We start from the raw sequence: 15,297 nt of genomic DNA on the forward strand, positions 1-15,297 counted from the left end.
GCGGGGGGGGGGGGTGTGTGGTTTTGCCGCAAATCGCGGGAGGGGGGCGCTCACCTGGTGGCTGTGGAGTAGCAGTGCTGGGCAACATGGGAAGGCAGTGGGTGTCTGGCACTGTCTGTGGGCTCACTGGGCTGGTTCTCTGTCACATACCTCCCAACATGACCCTCTCCAGGAGGGACACAATGCTCTGTTTCTAGACTTCCCCTTAATGTATGATTGCCATCACCTGTTTTAAACAGGTTAATTTCTCAGAAAGGTGTTCAGCACAGATGAAGGCAATCACACATTAAGAGGAAAGTCCAGGAACAGAGCGTTATAGACAATATATAGGAGATATCAAAAGTAATGTTGCCTATACACTTATGCTATCGGATTCGATGTAACATCGAAGTGCGATGTCCATCAAACCTGATTGCATCTTGTGGTGTAAAAAGTGCCCCTTTTCAGCACCCGATGTCCATGCCATCTTGAGATGGCACATCAGGTGCTGGCAGAGGACCGCATTGTAGTGTAGTGCAAGCGGGCGTCAGCAGTGGTGGCAAAATTGTTTAAAACACTGGGCAGCCCTCTGACTGGCTAAGCTGTCTCAGCCTATCAGAGGGCTGCCCAGTGTTTTAAACAATTATGCCACCACCGCTGACTCCCGCTAGTGCTACAATACAATGTTGCCCTCTCCCACGTCCCCAGCGGTCCCTTCGGCCCCCTCACCCCAAACCCCATGCCACTGAAAGCGTTCTCTCTGACCCCCCACCTGCGGATTGCATTTGAGCGATCGCATGTGGTTAAAAACTACATGGGATCGCTCCTGCAATTCAACAGAAATGATGTGCAGCACATACGATCTATCGGTGCAGCGTTCAAAGGCGTGCCCGCGCATCCTGTTTAATGGTCCCATTAAAATGCATACAAACATTTCATCTATCAGCCAGATGTGGTCAAAAGCAAATGATTGCATGTAATAACTCACAAGTGTATGGGCAGCATTAGTTCTCACCCTCACAATTGCCTTCTGCTGTCCACCGTCTTATTTAACACATTGAATGGCGAATGAGAGACAAAGTAGAAAATGCTCTGAATCTACAACTAATCCCGGATAAAGAAGCCAATATTCAAACACTGAGATGTCAGCCTCCTGCTTCCCCGGGACAGCTCATATCTAACCAAAGGGACACCTGAGCCGAACACTGAGGAGGACCCTGCAGTGCGATCGTGACACTGTGGCAGGTAGGAAGTAGATTCTGATTGGTTGCCCATAGCAACATCACATGTGAAGCAGAATACACATCTTAGTAAATGTCCCCCTTAGACTACTCGTGTATGCACTGACACGAAAAATCCTATAGAGACCGATATTAATAATAAGGTTTTATAATGAATATTTAAGATCAAACAGCGCCTGACAATTTGGTATAAGTGAATACATCATATTTATGCCAACATTTCTCCTTTTTAGTGTCAGAGTAATGTAACCAGCCTGTATCATTTCCCTTATCTTCCGGGTATTACATTACACCTGTGTGTGGATTTTCTGGTGTCTAACCAAATAATATTTATTTATAAAACATTTCCCGCACTCAGAACATGCACACGGCTTCTCCCCTGTGTGAGTTCTCTGATGAGCACGAAGCGTTTGTTTTTGTGTAAAAGATTTCCCACACTCAGAGCATAAAAACTTCTCCCCTGTGTGAGTTCTCTGATGTTTAACAAGATCTCCTTTCGCTGCAAAACATTTCTCACACTCGGAACATGGAAACTGCTTCTCCCCTGTGTGGCTTAGCTGATGTCTATTAAGTTCTGATTTATATATAAAACATTTTCCACATTCAGAACAAGGAAACGGCTTCTCCCCTGTGTGGCTTAGCTGATGTCTTTTAAGGCCTAATTTATTTGAAAAACATTTTCCACACTCAGAGCATGCATACGGCTTCTCCCCTGTGTGAGTTCTCTGATGTAGGACAAGATGTGCTCTCTGTGTATAACATTTCTCACACTCAGAACATGCATACGGCTTCTCCCCTGTGTGAATTCTCTGATGCCTCCCAAGAGCTTTTTTTTGTGTAAAACATTTCCCACACTCAGAACATGGAAATGGCTTCTCCCCTGTGTGAGTTCTCTGATGTTGAACAAGATCCCTTTTCAAAGCAAAACTTTTCTCGCACTCGGAACATGAAAACGGCTTCTCACCCGTGTGAGTTCTCTGATGTATAACAAGAGCTGATTTAGGTGTAAAACATTTCTCGCACTCGGAACATGGAAACATCATCTCCCCTGTGTGGGTTCTATGATGCACAGTAAGATGCGCTCTCATTTTATAACATTTCCCACACACAGAACACATAAATGGCTTCTCCCCTGTGTGAACTCTCTGATGTGTTATAAGATAAGACTTTACTTTAAAACATTTCCCACACTCAGAGCATGGAAACGGCCTCTCCCCTGTGTGAGTTCTCTGATGGCTAACTAACCTTGACTTACATGGAAAACACTTATCACATTCAGAACAGGCAAATACTTTGCGAGATGTACTAGGTATACCAACATCGGAGTCATCAGTGGGACATTTCTCCTTATTGATGTCATCAGTGGTACATTCCTCATTATCGGAGGGATCAGTGGAACATTCCTCATTATCGGTGGCATCAGTGGTACATTCCTCATTATCGGTGCCATCAGTGGAACATTCCTCATTATCGGTGGCATCAGTGGAACATTCCTCACTATCGGTGGCATCAGTGGGACATTCCTCACTATCGGAGGGAGCAGGCGATGTATCTGCACTGTGATGGACTGAATGTATAGTTAGAGGAATGTGGTTTTCTCCTGGAGAACTTCCTGTGATGTCATCTTCTATTTTCAAATCTGAAAAACAAAATGGGGATAATCCATCAGAGTGATTCCTTCTTGGGTGTCCGTGCGCTGGGAATACAATACACGCATGGAAAGAGAGATCTTGTTACACCGTGGAGCATTTCCACAGATGGGTCCTTAATTACTGCAGCAGCACCAAATAGCCCCTCTCAGCCGTGCCAGGCCCCGTGGCTCACAGCAGCACAGAGCATCTTTCTCACCCAAAATGTGCATCTTATTTGGAGAAGTAAAACAGACAGAGGTGGAAGAACTAGTGTTCACTGTAGAAATTTTGTCGGGCAGGGCACCGGGCCCGCCGACGTCACACTTGCTGACGTCACTAAAGTGGGCGGGCCGGGCCGCAGACGTCACTAAAGTGGGCAGGCCTGGCCCCACCGAAGATGTCGCCACTACAGGGGGAAGGTGCCGTGATGCTGGGGAAGCGCCGTCTAAGGCGGCCCTGGGCTTCCCCATGCAAGCTGTCGCGCAGGCACCAGGCTGTTTTAGCGGGGCACTGCGAGAGGGGCAGGGCGCATTTTTCCCTTAAAATATCGGGCAAGGCACAGCACCCCGCTAAAACAGCCTAGCAGGAACACTAGTGGATGCAAACCACTGGGTGCCTGGGCTGGATGAAATGGATTCCAAAGCTTTAGAATAACAGGGTTAGAGGGGTGTAGGTAGATGGATATGAAGAAGGGAGTCAGACAGTGATGGGGTGACAGCACCAAGTGTGTGATGAGTTCCACTCCATAGGAAACAGCAGACTGCCACATAGTAATTGAATTGGTGTGTTTGGCATTAGAAGGATACAGACCTGTGACCCACTGTACAATTACCTAGTCAGTTATTACTAATATATCAGATTATGGGGGTATTCAATCTGCCGCCGCTATTCCCGATGGGGGAAATAGCATTGGGCCGGATTCAATGCTGTCTTCCCCGACAGCATTAAACCGGGATCTCTGCAGAACGGCCCGACTTTACAAGCGGCCGGGCCCGTTCTGCCGAGAACAGCCAGGAATTGTCGTGCTTCCTGCCGCACCTCGGCAGGCGAGACATTGAATCCTGCCTGCGGAATCAACGACGAGCCAGCCTGGAATGGGACAGGGTCACGTCTGTCGGGCCAGCCTGACAGTCATGACGCGGTAATTGAATATCCCCCTATATAAGAAAATAAAAACGACATAACAAGGATAGGCACAAAGTGTAATAAGAAAATAAGGCAGGCGCTGTCACTAATAGGGTGACCAACTCATCCCTTTAATCCGGGACACATATCAATTACACAGGTTCTGTGGCAGTTTAAAACAAGGTGAAATGGAGTCTTGAGGTGTGGCAGTTTAAACCAGGTGAAAGCCAGCCACAGAACCTGTGTAATTAATATGTGTCCCAGATGAAAGAGATGAGTTGGTCACCGAGTCACTAAGCACATCGCATGTATCCCCCAACGCCCAATAATCAATCAGTGCACCTTCAGTGTCTGTTACATTATTACTATCACTGGAAATAGCCAATGAGTCGCTAGAATCACAGCGTTTCGTCCACAGACATGAATTATATCCTGCTATCTCATAATAAGGAAAAAACATCGGTCCATTGCTGAAGGAAAATAGATTTTTTTTCTTTGTTTAATTTATAACTATTTAAATCTCAGATTATTCAAATATCCTATCTACTTCGATCATGTAAAATTATTATCTTCCTTATAGGGCTCTAAATAAGGTGATAATACATTCTATATTTCACCAATTGTAATCATTGTTTGATTGCCGAGATATCATCAGTAGCTCATTAGCATAAATAACGCATCACAATCAGCATGTGATGTCACAACCTGCATGTGATGTCACAATGCCCAGAGTAAGCAGAGAAAACCTCTGGCTACAATCTGCTGGACTCATTTGCTGCCTTGGACTGACCCAGGAAGCATCATTCCACACGTGCTGGAAACAGACTGTTATTATTGGATTATTTTCTGCAATCAGAACCACCACAGACCACAACCAGTGTCATAAAGAACAGGACACTGAATAATAATGTGGAATTGCCTGACATTCCCGTGCTGCCGCAAGGCGAACCGCCCAGATGAAGATTCAGCAAGTGGCACTCAGCGCACTGCTACCCAGAACACTACCACTGGAGAATCTACTGAGAGACGCTCACTGATTGGGCGCTTGAGAAATTTTATAACTAAAAGAAGAAGACAGCACATAAATGGCCAGGTCGATATTAGCCATCTCGCCCATGAGAGCCTAAAGAGATCCTACTCCTTTGTTGATTTAACACAGGTCTCACAGGATACCTGGGCCAAGGAGCCGGTCAGTGAGCCTGTTGAAGAAAAGCAAGACCTCTCGCCACCTAAAGCCAGGACGGTGCAGGCATCCACCAGCGAGCTGCTGGCCTGTCTTGCAGAGTTCCTCTGTCGCAGGTGTAAGGAGAAGATAACACCAAAACCTCTTGTTTATTGGCTGATCGATATAGACACTTCCATCACTAAAATCGATAAGACCATGGGCTTCCTCAATCCGGCCAATGTAATGTTTCTGTACATGCTCTGCCGTGAAGTGATGACATCCGAGCTAGACACTCAGGAGGATCTACTGATATGGCTGTCAACATGCCTCTATGTAGCCTATTCCTACATGGGTAGTGAGCTCGCCTACCCAATGAGGTATTTCCTAGTCCACAGCTCCATTAAAGCCTTTTGTAGCCGTTCCTTATCTATTACCATGCAAATGAGTGCAAATATGCTCCGCTTCCACATGGATCCCAAATATTTCATCCAGCTCTTTGAGGATCTTTTAGCTGAAGGTGGACAGCAGGACATTTCTGTTGCAATGATTTAAAGCAACAGCTCTGGCTTGGGAACCAAAAAGAGACCCACACACAGGCTTGGGAACCAAAGACAAAGAGACCCACACACAGTCTTGGGAACCAAAGACAAAGAGACCCACACACAGGCTTGGGAACCAAAGACAAAGAGACCCACACCCAGGCTTGGGAACCGAAGACAAAGAGACCCACACACAGGCTTGGGAACCGAAGACAAAGAGACCCACACACAGGCTTGGGAACCGAAGACAAAGAGACCCACACACAGGCTTGGGAACCGAAGACAAAGAGACCCACAAACAGGCTTGGGAACCGAAGACAAAGAGACCCACACACAGGCTTGGGAACCGAAGACAAAGAGACCCACAAACAGGCTTGGGAACCAAAGACAAAGAGACCCACACACAGGCTTGGGAACCGAAGACAAAGAGACCCACACACAGGCTTGGGAACCGAAGACAAAGAGACCCACACACAGGCTTGGGAACCGAAGACAAAGAGACCCACACACAGGCTTGGGAACCGAAGACGAAGAGACCCACACACAGGCTTGGGAACCAAAGACAAAGAGACCCACACACAGGCTTGGGAACCAAAGACAAAGAGACCCACACACAGGCTTGGGAACCAAAGACAAAGAGACCCACACACAGGCTTGGGAACCAAAGACAAAGAGACCCACACACAGGCTTGGGAACCTGAGACAAAGAGACCCATCCTACTCCCACTCCCCTTCCCCTCCCCCCCCCCCCCCACCCGTGGCTGTTATTGCATGGCTATCGGGCGTGGCCCCTTGGCGATGGGGTTACCGGTTCTTTATGAATTGGTAGTGGCACAGCCACCATGGACCAACGCAATATTTTTTTAGAAGTCTAAATCTGGGTACACACTAGACCACATGCCAATTATACCGTGTCGTTCATATTTCCCATGAACACCCTGGATCTCACTGGCGAAACAGATCTTAAAAAATAAAAAAAACATGGGAGAGCGCACAACATTAACGATATATTGCCTATACCAGGGGTTCCCAATCTTTTTTGAATCATGGCACCCTAGAGCATTAGAATTTTCCAGGGCACCCCTAGGCCCCCAAAAATGCAGAAAAAATAAATATAAAATGAAGTAGATTGTGTTTGTTTGTGATTTTTAGGTTCCATTATGTGGTAAAGGGTGGAATGTGCTTCTGTTTGTACACATTTTATTATTGGCAGTCACCAGCTCTGGTTTTGTCCATAAATAATTGATCATAAATCATTTGAATTGGTCCTGGACCACCACCCCGTGGCACCCCTGCAAGTGTCCCAAGGCACCCCAGGGAGCCACGGCACACAGTTTGGGAACCACTGTACTATACACTAGATGATGGCCACCATACACACATATACCCTGGTCATTAACAACACCACAACCTGATGACCGGAAACTTTTACCTACATGTAATTGATGAGAGTCACAGTATATAATACACAAATAGTGTTCACTTGAAATTTTTTAGGGCAGGGTGCTGACCACAGGAAGGGCACATTTTTCAATCGCGAGGGCACATTTTTCACTCGCGAGGGCACATTTTAATTTTAAAGGTCAAAATGGTGACACCTGAGCTACAAACAATCAGCACGTTTATGCTACAGTATATAATCCACCTTGTGACACCTGAGAGCGTCACACCATCAGCACATTTAGGCTATATAACCATCTCGTGACACCGGAGCGTCACACCATCAGCACATTTAGGCTATATAACCCATCTTGTGACACCGGAGCGTCACACCATCAGCACATTTATGCTATATAACCATCTTGTGACACCTGAGTGTCACACCATCAGCACATTTATGCTATATAATCCATCTTGTGACACCTGAGCATCACACCATCATCACATTTATGCTATATAATCCATCTTGTGACACCTGAGCGTCACACCACCAGCACATTTATGCTATATAATCCATCTTGTGACACCTGAGCATCACGCCACCAGCACATTTATGCTATATAATCCATCTTGTGACACCTGAGCGTCACACCATCAGCACATTTATGCTATATAACCATCTTGTGACACCTGAGCATCACGCCACCAGCACATTTATGCTATATAATCCATCTTGTGACACCGGAGTGTCACACCATCGGCACATTTATGCTATATAACCCATCTTGTGACACCTGAGCGTCAGACCATCAGCACATTTATGCTATATAATCCATCTTGTAACAGCGGAGCGTCACACCATCAGCACATTTATGCTATATAATCCATCTTGTGACACCTGAGCATCACGCCACCAGCACATTTATGCTATATAATCCATCTTGTAACAGCGGAGCGTCACACCATCAGCACATTTATGCTATATAATCCATCTTGTGACAGCGGAGCGTCACACCATCAGCACATTTATGCTATATAATCCATCCTGTGACACCTGAGCGTCACACCATCAGCACATTTAGGCTATATAATCCATCTTGTGACACCTGAGCGTCACACCTTCAGCACATATATGCTATATAACCCATTTTGTGACATCTGAGAGCGTCACACCATCGGCACATTTATGCTATATAACCATCTTGTGACACCTGAGAGCGTCACACCATCGGCACATTTATGCTATATAATCCATCTTGTGACACCTGAGCGTCACGCCACCAGCACATTTATGCTATATAATCCATCGTGTGACACCTGAGCGTCACACCATCAGCACATTTAGGCTATATAATCCATCTTGTGACACCGGAGTGTCACACCATCGGCACATATATGCTATATAACCCATCTTGTGACACCTGAGCATCACACCATCAGCACATTTAGGCTATATAATCCATCTTGTGACACCGGAGTGTCACACCATCGGCACATATATGCTATATAACCCATCTTGTGACACCTGAGAGCGTCACACCATCGGCACATTTATGCTATATAACCATCTTGTGACACCTGAGAGCGTCACACCATCAGCACATTTATGCTATATAACCCATCTTGTGACACCTGAGCATCACGCCACCAGCACATTTATGCTATATAATCCATCGTGTGACACCTGAGCGCCACACCATCGGCACATTTATGCTATATAATCCATCCTGTGACACCTGAGCGTCACACCATCAGTACATTTATGCTATATAACCATCTTGTGACACCTGAGCTTCAAACCTCAGCACATTTTAGGCTATATAACCACCTCTTGCGACACCTGTACTTCAAACCATCACTCTGCAAAATCATTTATGTAATGTATGGATCAGTGGACACCAAGTAGGCAATGTTCCCTCTAATTTTACGAAGGCTGTGTGCGGCAAAAGATTTTGGATGTGCAACTTTGGAAGAAAATTTAAATTTTTGGGCGTCATTTATATATAACTGGAAAATGACGTTCAGCATTTGTGTTAACTTTACTTCAAAATGATATTAAACATTCAAAACACAGCACACAATGTAGTTAATGGGTGAAACACACATTAATTGAGTCCGCAACTCCAAAAAGGGACCACTGCTGCTTTGTGCGCTCTGTTGTAATGTCTGTGCGCATGCTTGTCGAGTTGTGTGCGCGCGCACAGCTTAGAGGGAACACTGCAAGTAGGTTGACAGTTGTTAGATTGACATGAAGGAAGGTCGACATGGGTCAAGGTGAATATGACATTACGGTCGACACAATCATTAGCACAACATATTAAAGTAGATCGACAGTAAAAGGTCAACATGGGGTTTTTCACATTTTTTTAATACGAATGTCAGCAGTATCGAAATGGACATGGAGGAGGGGAGGGTGGAGGTAGTACCGCGTCCACGCCCTAGTGGATGGTAGGGCATGAAATACCACTTGTCAGCACATGTGTCGGCTCAAAAAACTGTGAAAAACACCATGTCAACCCAGTGCATGTCGACTTAGTGCCTGCATGTCATTTATAAAAATGACATTTTTTTTAAATCATAGCAAATAATTTAATTAAACACTCAATAAATCACTCCAAAAAAATGAAACCGGCATTGTGATAGTGCAGGACCACCCTCCCCACCCCACCAATAACAGGCATTGTGATAGCGCAGGACCCCCCCCCCCCACACCAATAACAGGCATTTTAATATTGGTGGGGTGGGGGGGTCCTGCGCTATCACAATGCCTGTTATTGGTGGGGTGGCGGGGTCCTGCGCATTGTGATTGGTGGGGGGGGGGGGGTCCTGCGCTATCACAATGCGCAGGACCCCCCCACCCCACCAATAACAGGCATTGTGATAGCGCAGGACTACCCCACCCCACCAATATCACAATACCTGTTATTGGTAAGGTGGGGGGGTCCTGCGCTATCACAATGCCTGTTATTGGTGGGGTGGGGGGGTCCTGCGCTATCACAATGCGCAGGAACCCCCCCCCCCACCCCCCACCAATAACAGGCATTGTGATAGCGCAGGACACCCCCCCCCCCCCCCCCCCCCACACACACAAAAAAACAGTAATATGCCCCCAAAAATTACCTACAGGGTGATTAAATACTTGAAGTGCCCCAGGTCCATAGAGGATAGCCATGGCACACACTGCCTAGCAAGGGTAAAGCCAAGGAGGTGGGGTGGACAGGCAGCATGCTGCTTGTAATAGCCCTGACACGCCACTCACCTCTTGCTACGTGAGCGGCATGTCAGCTCGGCAGAAGGCATGCTGATTGTAAGGAGCTGACTGCCGCTCACATAGCAAGAGGTGAGCGGCGTGTCAGCTGTGTGTATCATTATGCAGGGCGGGCGGGCGGAGCGGCCAGGGAGAGACAGTACACGCAGCTCAAGCTGCGTGTATAAATATGCAGGGCGGAGCGGCCAGGGAGAGACAGTAGTACACGCAGCTCAAGCTGCGTGTATAAATATGCTGGGCGCAGGGCGGGCGGAGCGGCCGGGGAGAGATATTTTACAGGCGGCACATATTATTATGCAGGGCGCAGGGCGGGAGAATAAGGGCAGGGCGCAATTGAGCATGTTTTAAAGGGGCAGGGCGCAGCGCCCTGCAAAAGAAGCCTAACGGGAACACTAAAGAACGACATTGCTAGTGTACACTGATCTCTGGTGTGTGCGACATTTGTACATCAGTGTGGGACTGAGGCTGAACCTGTACACAAAGAACCACAATGCAGTGCCAGCTGCGTATATCACATGTTCTGTTGTGCGTCATCTGTGACTGTACGTGTGCGACACCAAGTCACAGCCCAGAGTCTGTAGTGCAATCAGAGGCTTTTCTCTGCACCTGCGATGTGACTAAGATGCCTATTGTAAGGAAACATAGGGTGCACTACTCCTCTCGTGGTGCCACCGGGCATCTCGTATCACATGGCATATGGATGCCCGGGCATGAGAACACAACTGTGATGTGACTAAGATGCTAAATGTAAGGAAACTGGACAATGAGGCAGCAGCAGGACAGAGGAGTAGGGTACAGAAGGAGATCACACAGAATGGGGGCATCAGGACTGAGCTGGAGAATGGGGCAGGACAGGGAGTAGGGTACAGAAGGAGATCACGCAGAATGGGGACATCAGGACTGAGCTGGAGAATGGGGCAGGACAGAGGAGTAGGGCACAGAAGGAGATCACACAGAATGGGGACATCAGGACTGAGCTAGAGAATGGGGCAGGACAGGGGAGTAGGGTACAGAAGGAAATCACACAGAATGGGGGCATCAGGACTGAGCTGGAGAATGGGGCAGGACAGAGGAGTAGGGTACAGAAGGAGATCACACAGAATGGGGGCATCAGGACTGAGCTGGAGAATGGGGCAGGACAGGGAGTAGGGTACAGAAGGAGATCACGCAGAATGGGGACATCAGGACTGAGCTGGAGAATGGGGCAGGACAGAGGAGTAGGGCACAGAAGGAGATCACACAGAATGGGGACATCAGGACTGAGCTAGAGAATGGGGCAGGACAGGGGAGTAGGGTACAGAAGGAAATCACACAGAATGGGGGCATCAGGACTGAGCTGGAGAATGGGGCAGGACAGAGGAGTAGGGTACAGAAGGAGATCACACAGAATGGGGGCATCAGGACTGAGCTGGAGAATGGGGCAGCGGCTGGACAGAGGAGTAGGGTACAGAAGGAGATCACACAGAATGGGGCATCAGGACTGAGCTGGAGAATGGGGTAGGACAGAGGAGTAGGGTACAGAAGGAGATCACATAGAATGGGGCATCAGGACTGAGCTGGAGAATGGGGCAGGACAGAGGAGTAGGGTACAGAAGGAGATCACACAGAATGGGGACATCAGGACTGAGCTGGAGAATGGGGCAGTGGCAGGACAGAGGAGTAGGGTACAGAAGGAGATCACACAGAATGGGGGCATCAGGACTGAGCTGGAGAATGGGGCAGCGGCAGGACAGAGGAGTAGGGTACAGAAGGAGATCACACAGAATGGGGGCATCAGGACTGAGCTGGAGAATGGGGCAGGACAGGGAGTAGGGTACAGAAGGAGATCACGCAGAATGGGGACATCAGGACTGAGCTGGAGAATGGGGCAGGACAGAGGAGTAGGGTACAGAAGGAGATCACACAGAATGGGGACATCAGGACTGAGCTGGAGAATGGGGAAGGACAGAGGAGTAAGGTACAGAAGAAGATCACACAGAATGGGGACATCAGGACCGAGCTGGAGAATGGGGCAGCGGCAGGAAAGAGGAGTAGGGTACAGAAGGAGATCACACAGAATGGGGGCATCAGGACTGAGCTGGAGAATGGGGCAGCGGCAGGACAGAGGAGTAGGGTACAGAAGGAGATCACACAGAATGGGGACATCATGACTGAGCTGGAGAATGGGGCAGCGGCAGGACAGAGGAGTAGGGTACAGAAGGAGATCATACAGAATGGGGACATCAGGACTGAGCTGGAGAATGGGGCAGGACAGAGGAGTAGGGTACAGAAGGAGATCACACAGAATGGGGACATCAGGACTGAGCTGGAGAATGGGGCAGGACAGAGGAGTAGGGTACAGAAGGAGATCACACAGAATGGGGACATCAGGACTGAGCTTAGGAATTGGGCAGGACAGAGGAGTAGGGTACAGAAGGAGATCACACAGAATGGGGACATCAGGACTGAGCTGGAGAATGGGGCAGGACAGAGGAGTAGGGTACAGAAGGAGATAACACAGAATGGGGACATCAGGACTGAGCTGGAGAATGGGGCAGCGGCAGGACAGAGGAGTAGGGTACAGAAGGAGATCACACAGAATGGGGGAATCAGGACTGAGCTGGAGAATGGGGCAGGACAGAGGAGTAGGGTACAGAAGGAGATCACACAGAATGGGGGAATCAGGATTGAGATGGAGAATGGGGCAGGACAGAGGAGTAGGGTACAGAAGGAGATCACACAGAATGGGGACATCAGGACTGAGCTGGAGAATGGGGCAGCGGCAGGACAGAGTAGTAAGGTACAGAAGGAGATCACACCGAATGGGGGCATCAGGACTGAGCTGGAGAATGGGGCAGGACAGAGGAGTAGGGTACAGAAGGAGATCACACAGAATGGGGACATCAGGACTGAGCTTGAGAATGGGGCAGGACAGAGGAGTAGGGTACAGAAGGAGATCACACAGAATGGGGACATCAGGACTGAGCTGGAGAATGGGGCAGCGGCAGGACAGAGGAGTAGGGTACAGAAGGAGATCACACAGAATGGGGGCATCAGGACTGAGCTGGAGAATGGGGCAAGACAGAGGAGTAGGGCACAGAAGGAGATCACACAGAATGGGGGCATCAGGATTGAGCTGGAAAATGGGGCAGGACAGAGGAGTAGGGTACAGAAGGAGATCATACAGAATGGGGGCATCAGGACTGAGCTGGAGAATGGGGCAAGACAGAGGAGTAGGGTACAGAAGGAGATCACACAGAATGGGGGCATCAGGATTGAGCTGGAGAATGGGGCAGGACAGAGGAGTAGGGTACAGAAGGAGATCACACAGAATGGGGACATCAGGACTTAGCTGGAGAATGGGGCAGGACAAAGGAGTAGGGTACAGAAGGAGATCACACAGAATGGGGGCATCAGGACTGAGCTGGAGAATGGGGCAGGACAGAGGAGTAGGGTACAGAAGGAGATCACATAGAATGGGGGCATCAGGACTGAGCTGGAGAATGGGGCAAGACAGAGGAGTAGGGTACAGAAGGAGATCACACAGAATGGGGACATCAGGATTGAGCTGGAGAATGGGGCAGCGGCAGGACAGAGGAGTAGGGTACAGAAGGAGATCACACAGAATAGGGGCATCAGGACTGAGCTGGAGAATAGGGCAGGACAGAGGAGTAGGGTACAGAAGGAGATCACACAGAATGGGGGCATCAGGACTGAGCTGGAGAATGGGGCAGCGGCAGGACAGAGGAGTAGGGTACAGAAGGAGATCACACAGAATGGGGGCATCAGGACTGAGCTGGAGAATGGGGCAGTGGCAGGACAGAGGAGTAGGGTACAGAAGGAGATCACACAGAATGGGGGCATCAGGACTGAGCTGGAGAATGGGGCAGTGGCAGGACAGAGGAGTAGGGTACAGAAGGAGATCACACAGAATGGGGGCATCAGGACTGAGCTGGAGAATGGGGCAGTGGCAGGACAGAGGAGTAGGGTACAGAAGGAGATCACACAGAATGGGGACATCAGGACTGAGCTGGAGAATGGGGCAGGACAAAGGAGTAGGGTACAGAAGGAGATCACACAGAATGGGGACATCAGGACTGAGCTGGAGAATGGGGCAGGACAGAGGAGTAGGGTACAGAAGGAGATCACACAGAATGGGGACATCAGGACTGAGCTGGAGAATGGGGCAGCGGCCGGACAGAGGAGTAGGGTACAGAAGGAGATCACACAGAATGGGGGCATCAGGACTGAGCTGGAGAATGGGGCAGGACAGAGGAGTAGGGTACAGAAGGAGATCACACAGAATGGGGACATCAGGACTGAGCTGGAGAATGGGGCAGGACAGAGGAGTAGGGTACAGAAGGAGATCACACAGAATGGGGGCATCAGGACTGAGCTGGAGAATGGGGCAGGACAGAGGAGTAGGGTACAGAAGGAGATCACACAGAATGGGGACATCAGGACTGAGCTGGAGAATGGGGCAAGACAGAGGAGTAGGGTACAGAAGGAGATCACACAGAATGGGGGCATCAGGATTGAGCTGGAAAATGGGGCAGGACAGAAGAGTAGGGTACAGAAGGAGATCACACAGAATGGGGACATCAGGACTGAGCTGGAGAATGGGGCAGGACAGAGGAGTAGGGTACAGAAGGAGATCACACAGAATGGGGACATCAGGACTGAGCTGGAGAATGGGGCAGGACAGAGGAGTAGGGTACAGAAGGAGATCACACAGAATGGGGGCATCAGGACTGAGCTGGAGAATGGGGCAGGACAGAGGAGTAGGGTACAGAAGGAGATCACACAGAATGGGGACATCAGGACTGAGCTGGAGAATGCGGCAGCAGCAGGACAGAGGAGTAGGGTACAGAAGGAGATCACACAGAATGGGGGCATCAGGACTGAGCTGGAGAATGGGGCAGCGGCAGGACAGAGGAGTAGGGTACAGAAGGAGATCACACAGAATGGTGGCATCAGGACTGAGCTGGAG

General features: G+C 49.1%; 2 protein-coding genes across 2 annotated transcripts in view; one reads left to right on the forward strand and one right to left on the reverse strand.

Annotated features, from left to right (window-relative positions):
• The window catches only part of LOC146007433 (uncharacterized), a 302,630-nt gene that overhangs the window by 39,503 nt on the left and 247,830 nt on the right, over positions 1-15,297 (forward strand). The gene's annotated exons all lie outside the window — the stretch shown is intronic.
• Positions 799-15,297, reverse strand: part of LOC146007434 (uncharacterized) — a 51,929-nt gene continuing 37,430 nt past the window's right edge. The window contains exons 6-8 of the mRNA XM_083145784.1: positions 5,150-5,266; positions 3,832-3,916; positions 799-2,859 (exon numbers count right to left, since the gene is read on the reverse strand). Coding sequence (XP_083001910.1) covers positions 1,508-2,859; positions 3,832-3,916; positions 5,150-5,266 — 1,554 coding nt within the window. The 3' untranslated portion in view covers positions 799-1,507. The remainder of the gene's footprint in view (positions 2,860-3,831; positions 3,917-5,149; positions 5,267-15,297) is intronic.

Source organism: Crinia signifera, chromosome 6, assembly GCF_055691185.1.
Source record: "Crinia signifera chromosome 6, ASM5569118v1, whole genome shotgun sequence".
In the NCBI taxonomy this organism is placed as follows: domain Eukaryota; kingdom Metazoa; phylum Chordata; class Amphibia; order Anura; family Myobatrachidae; genus Crinia; species Crinia signifera.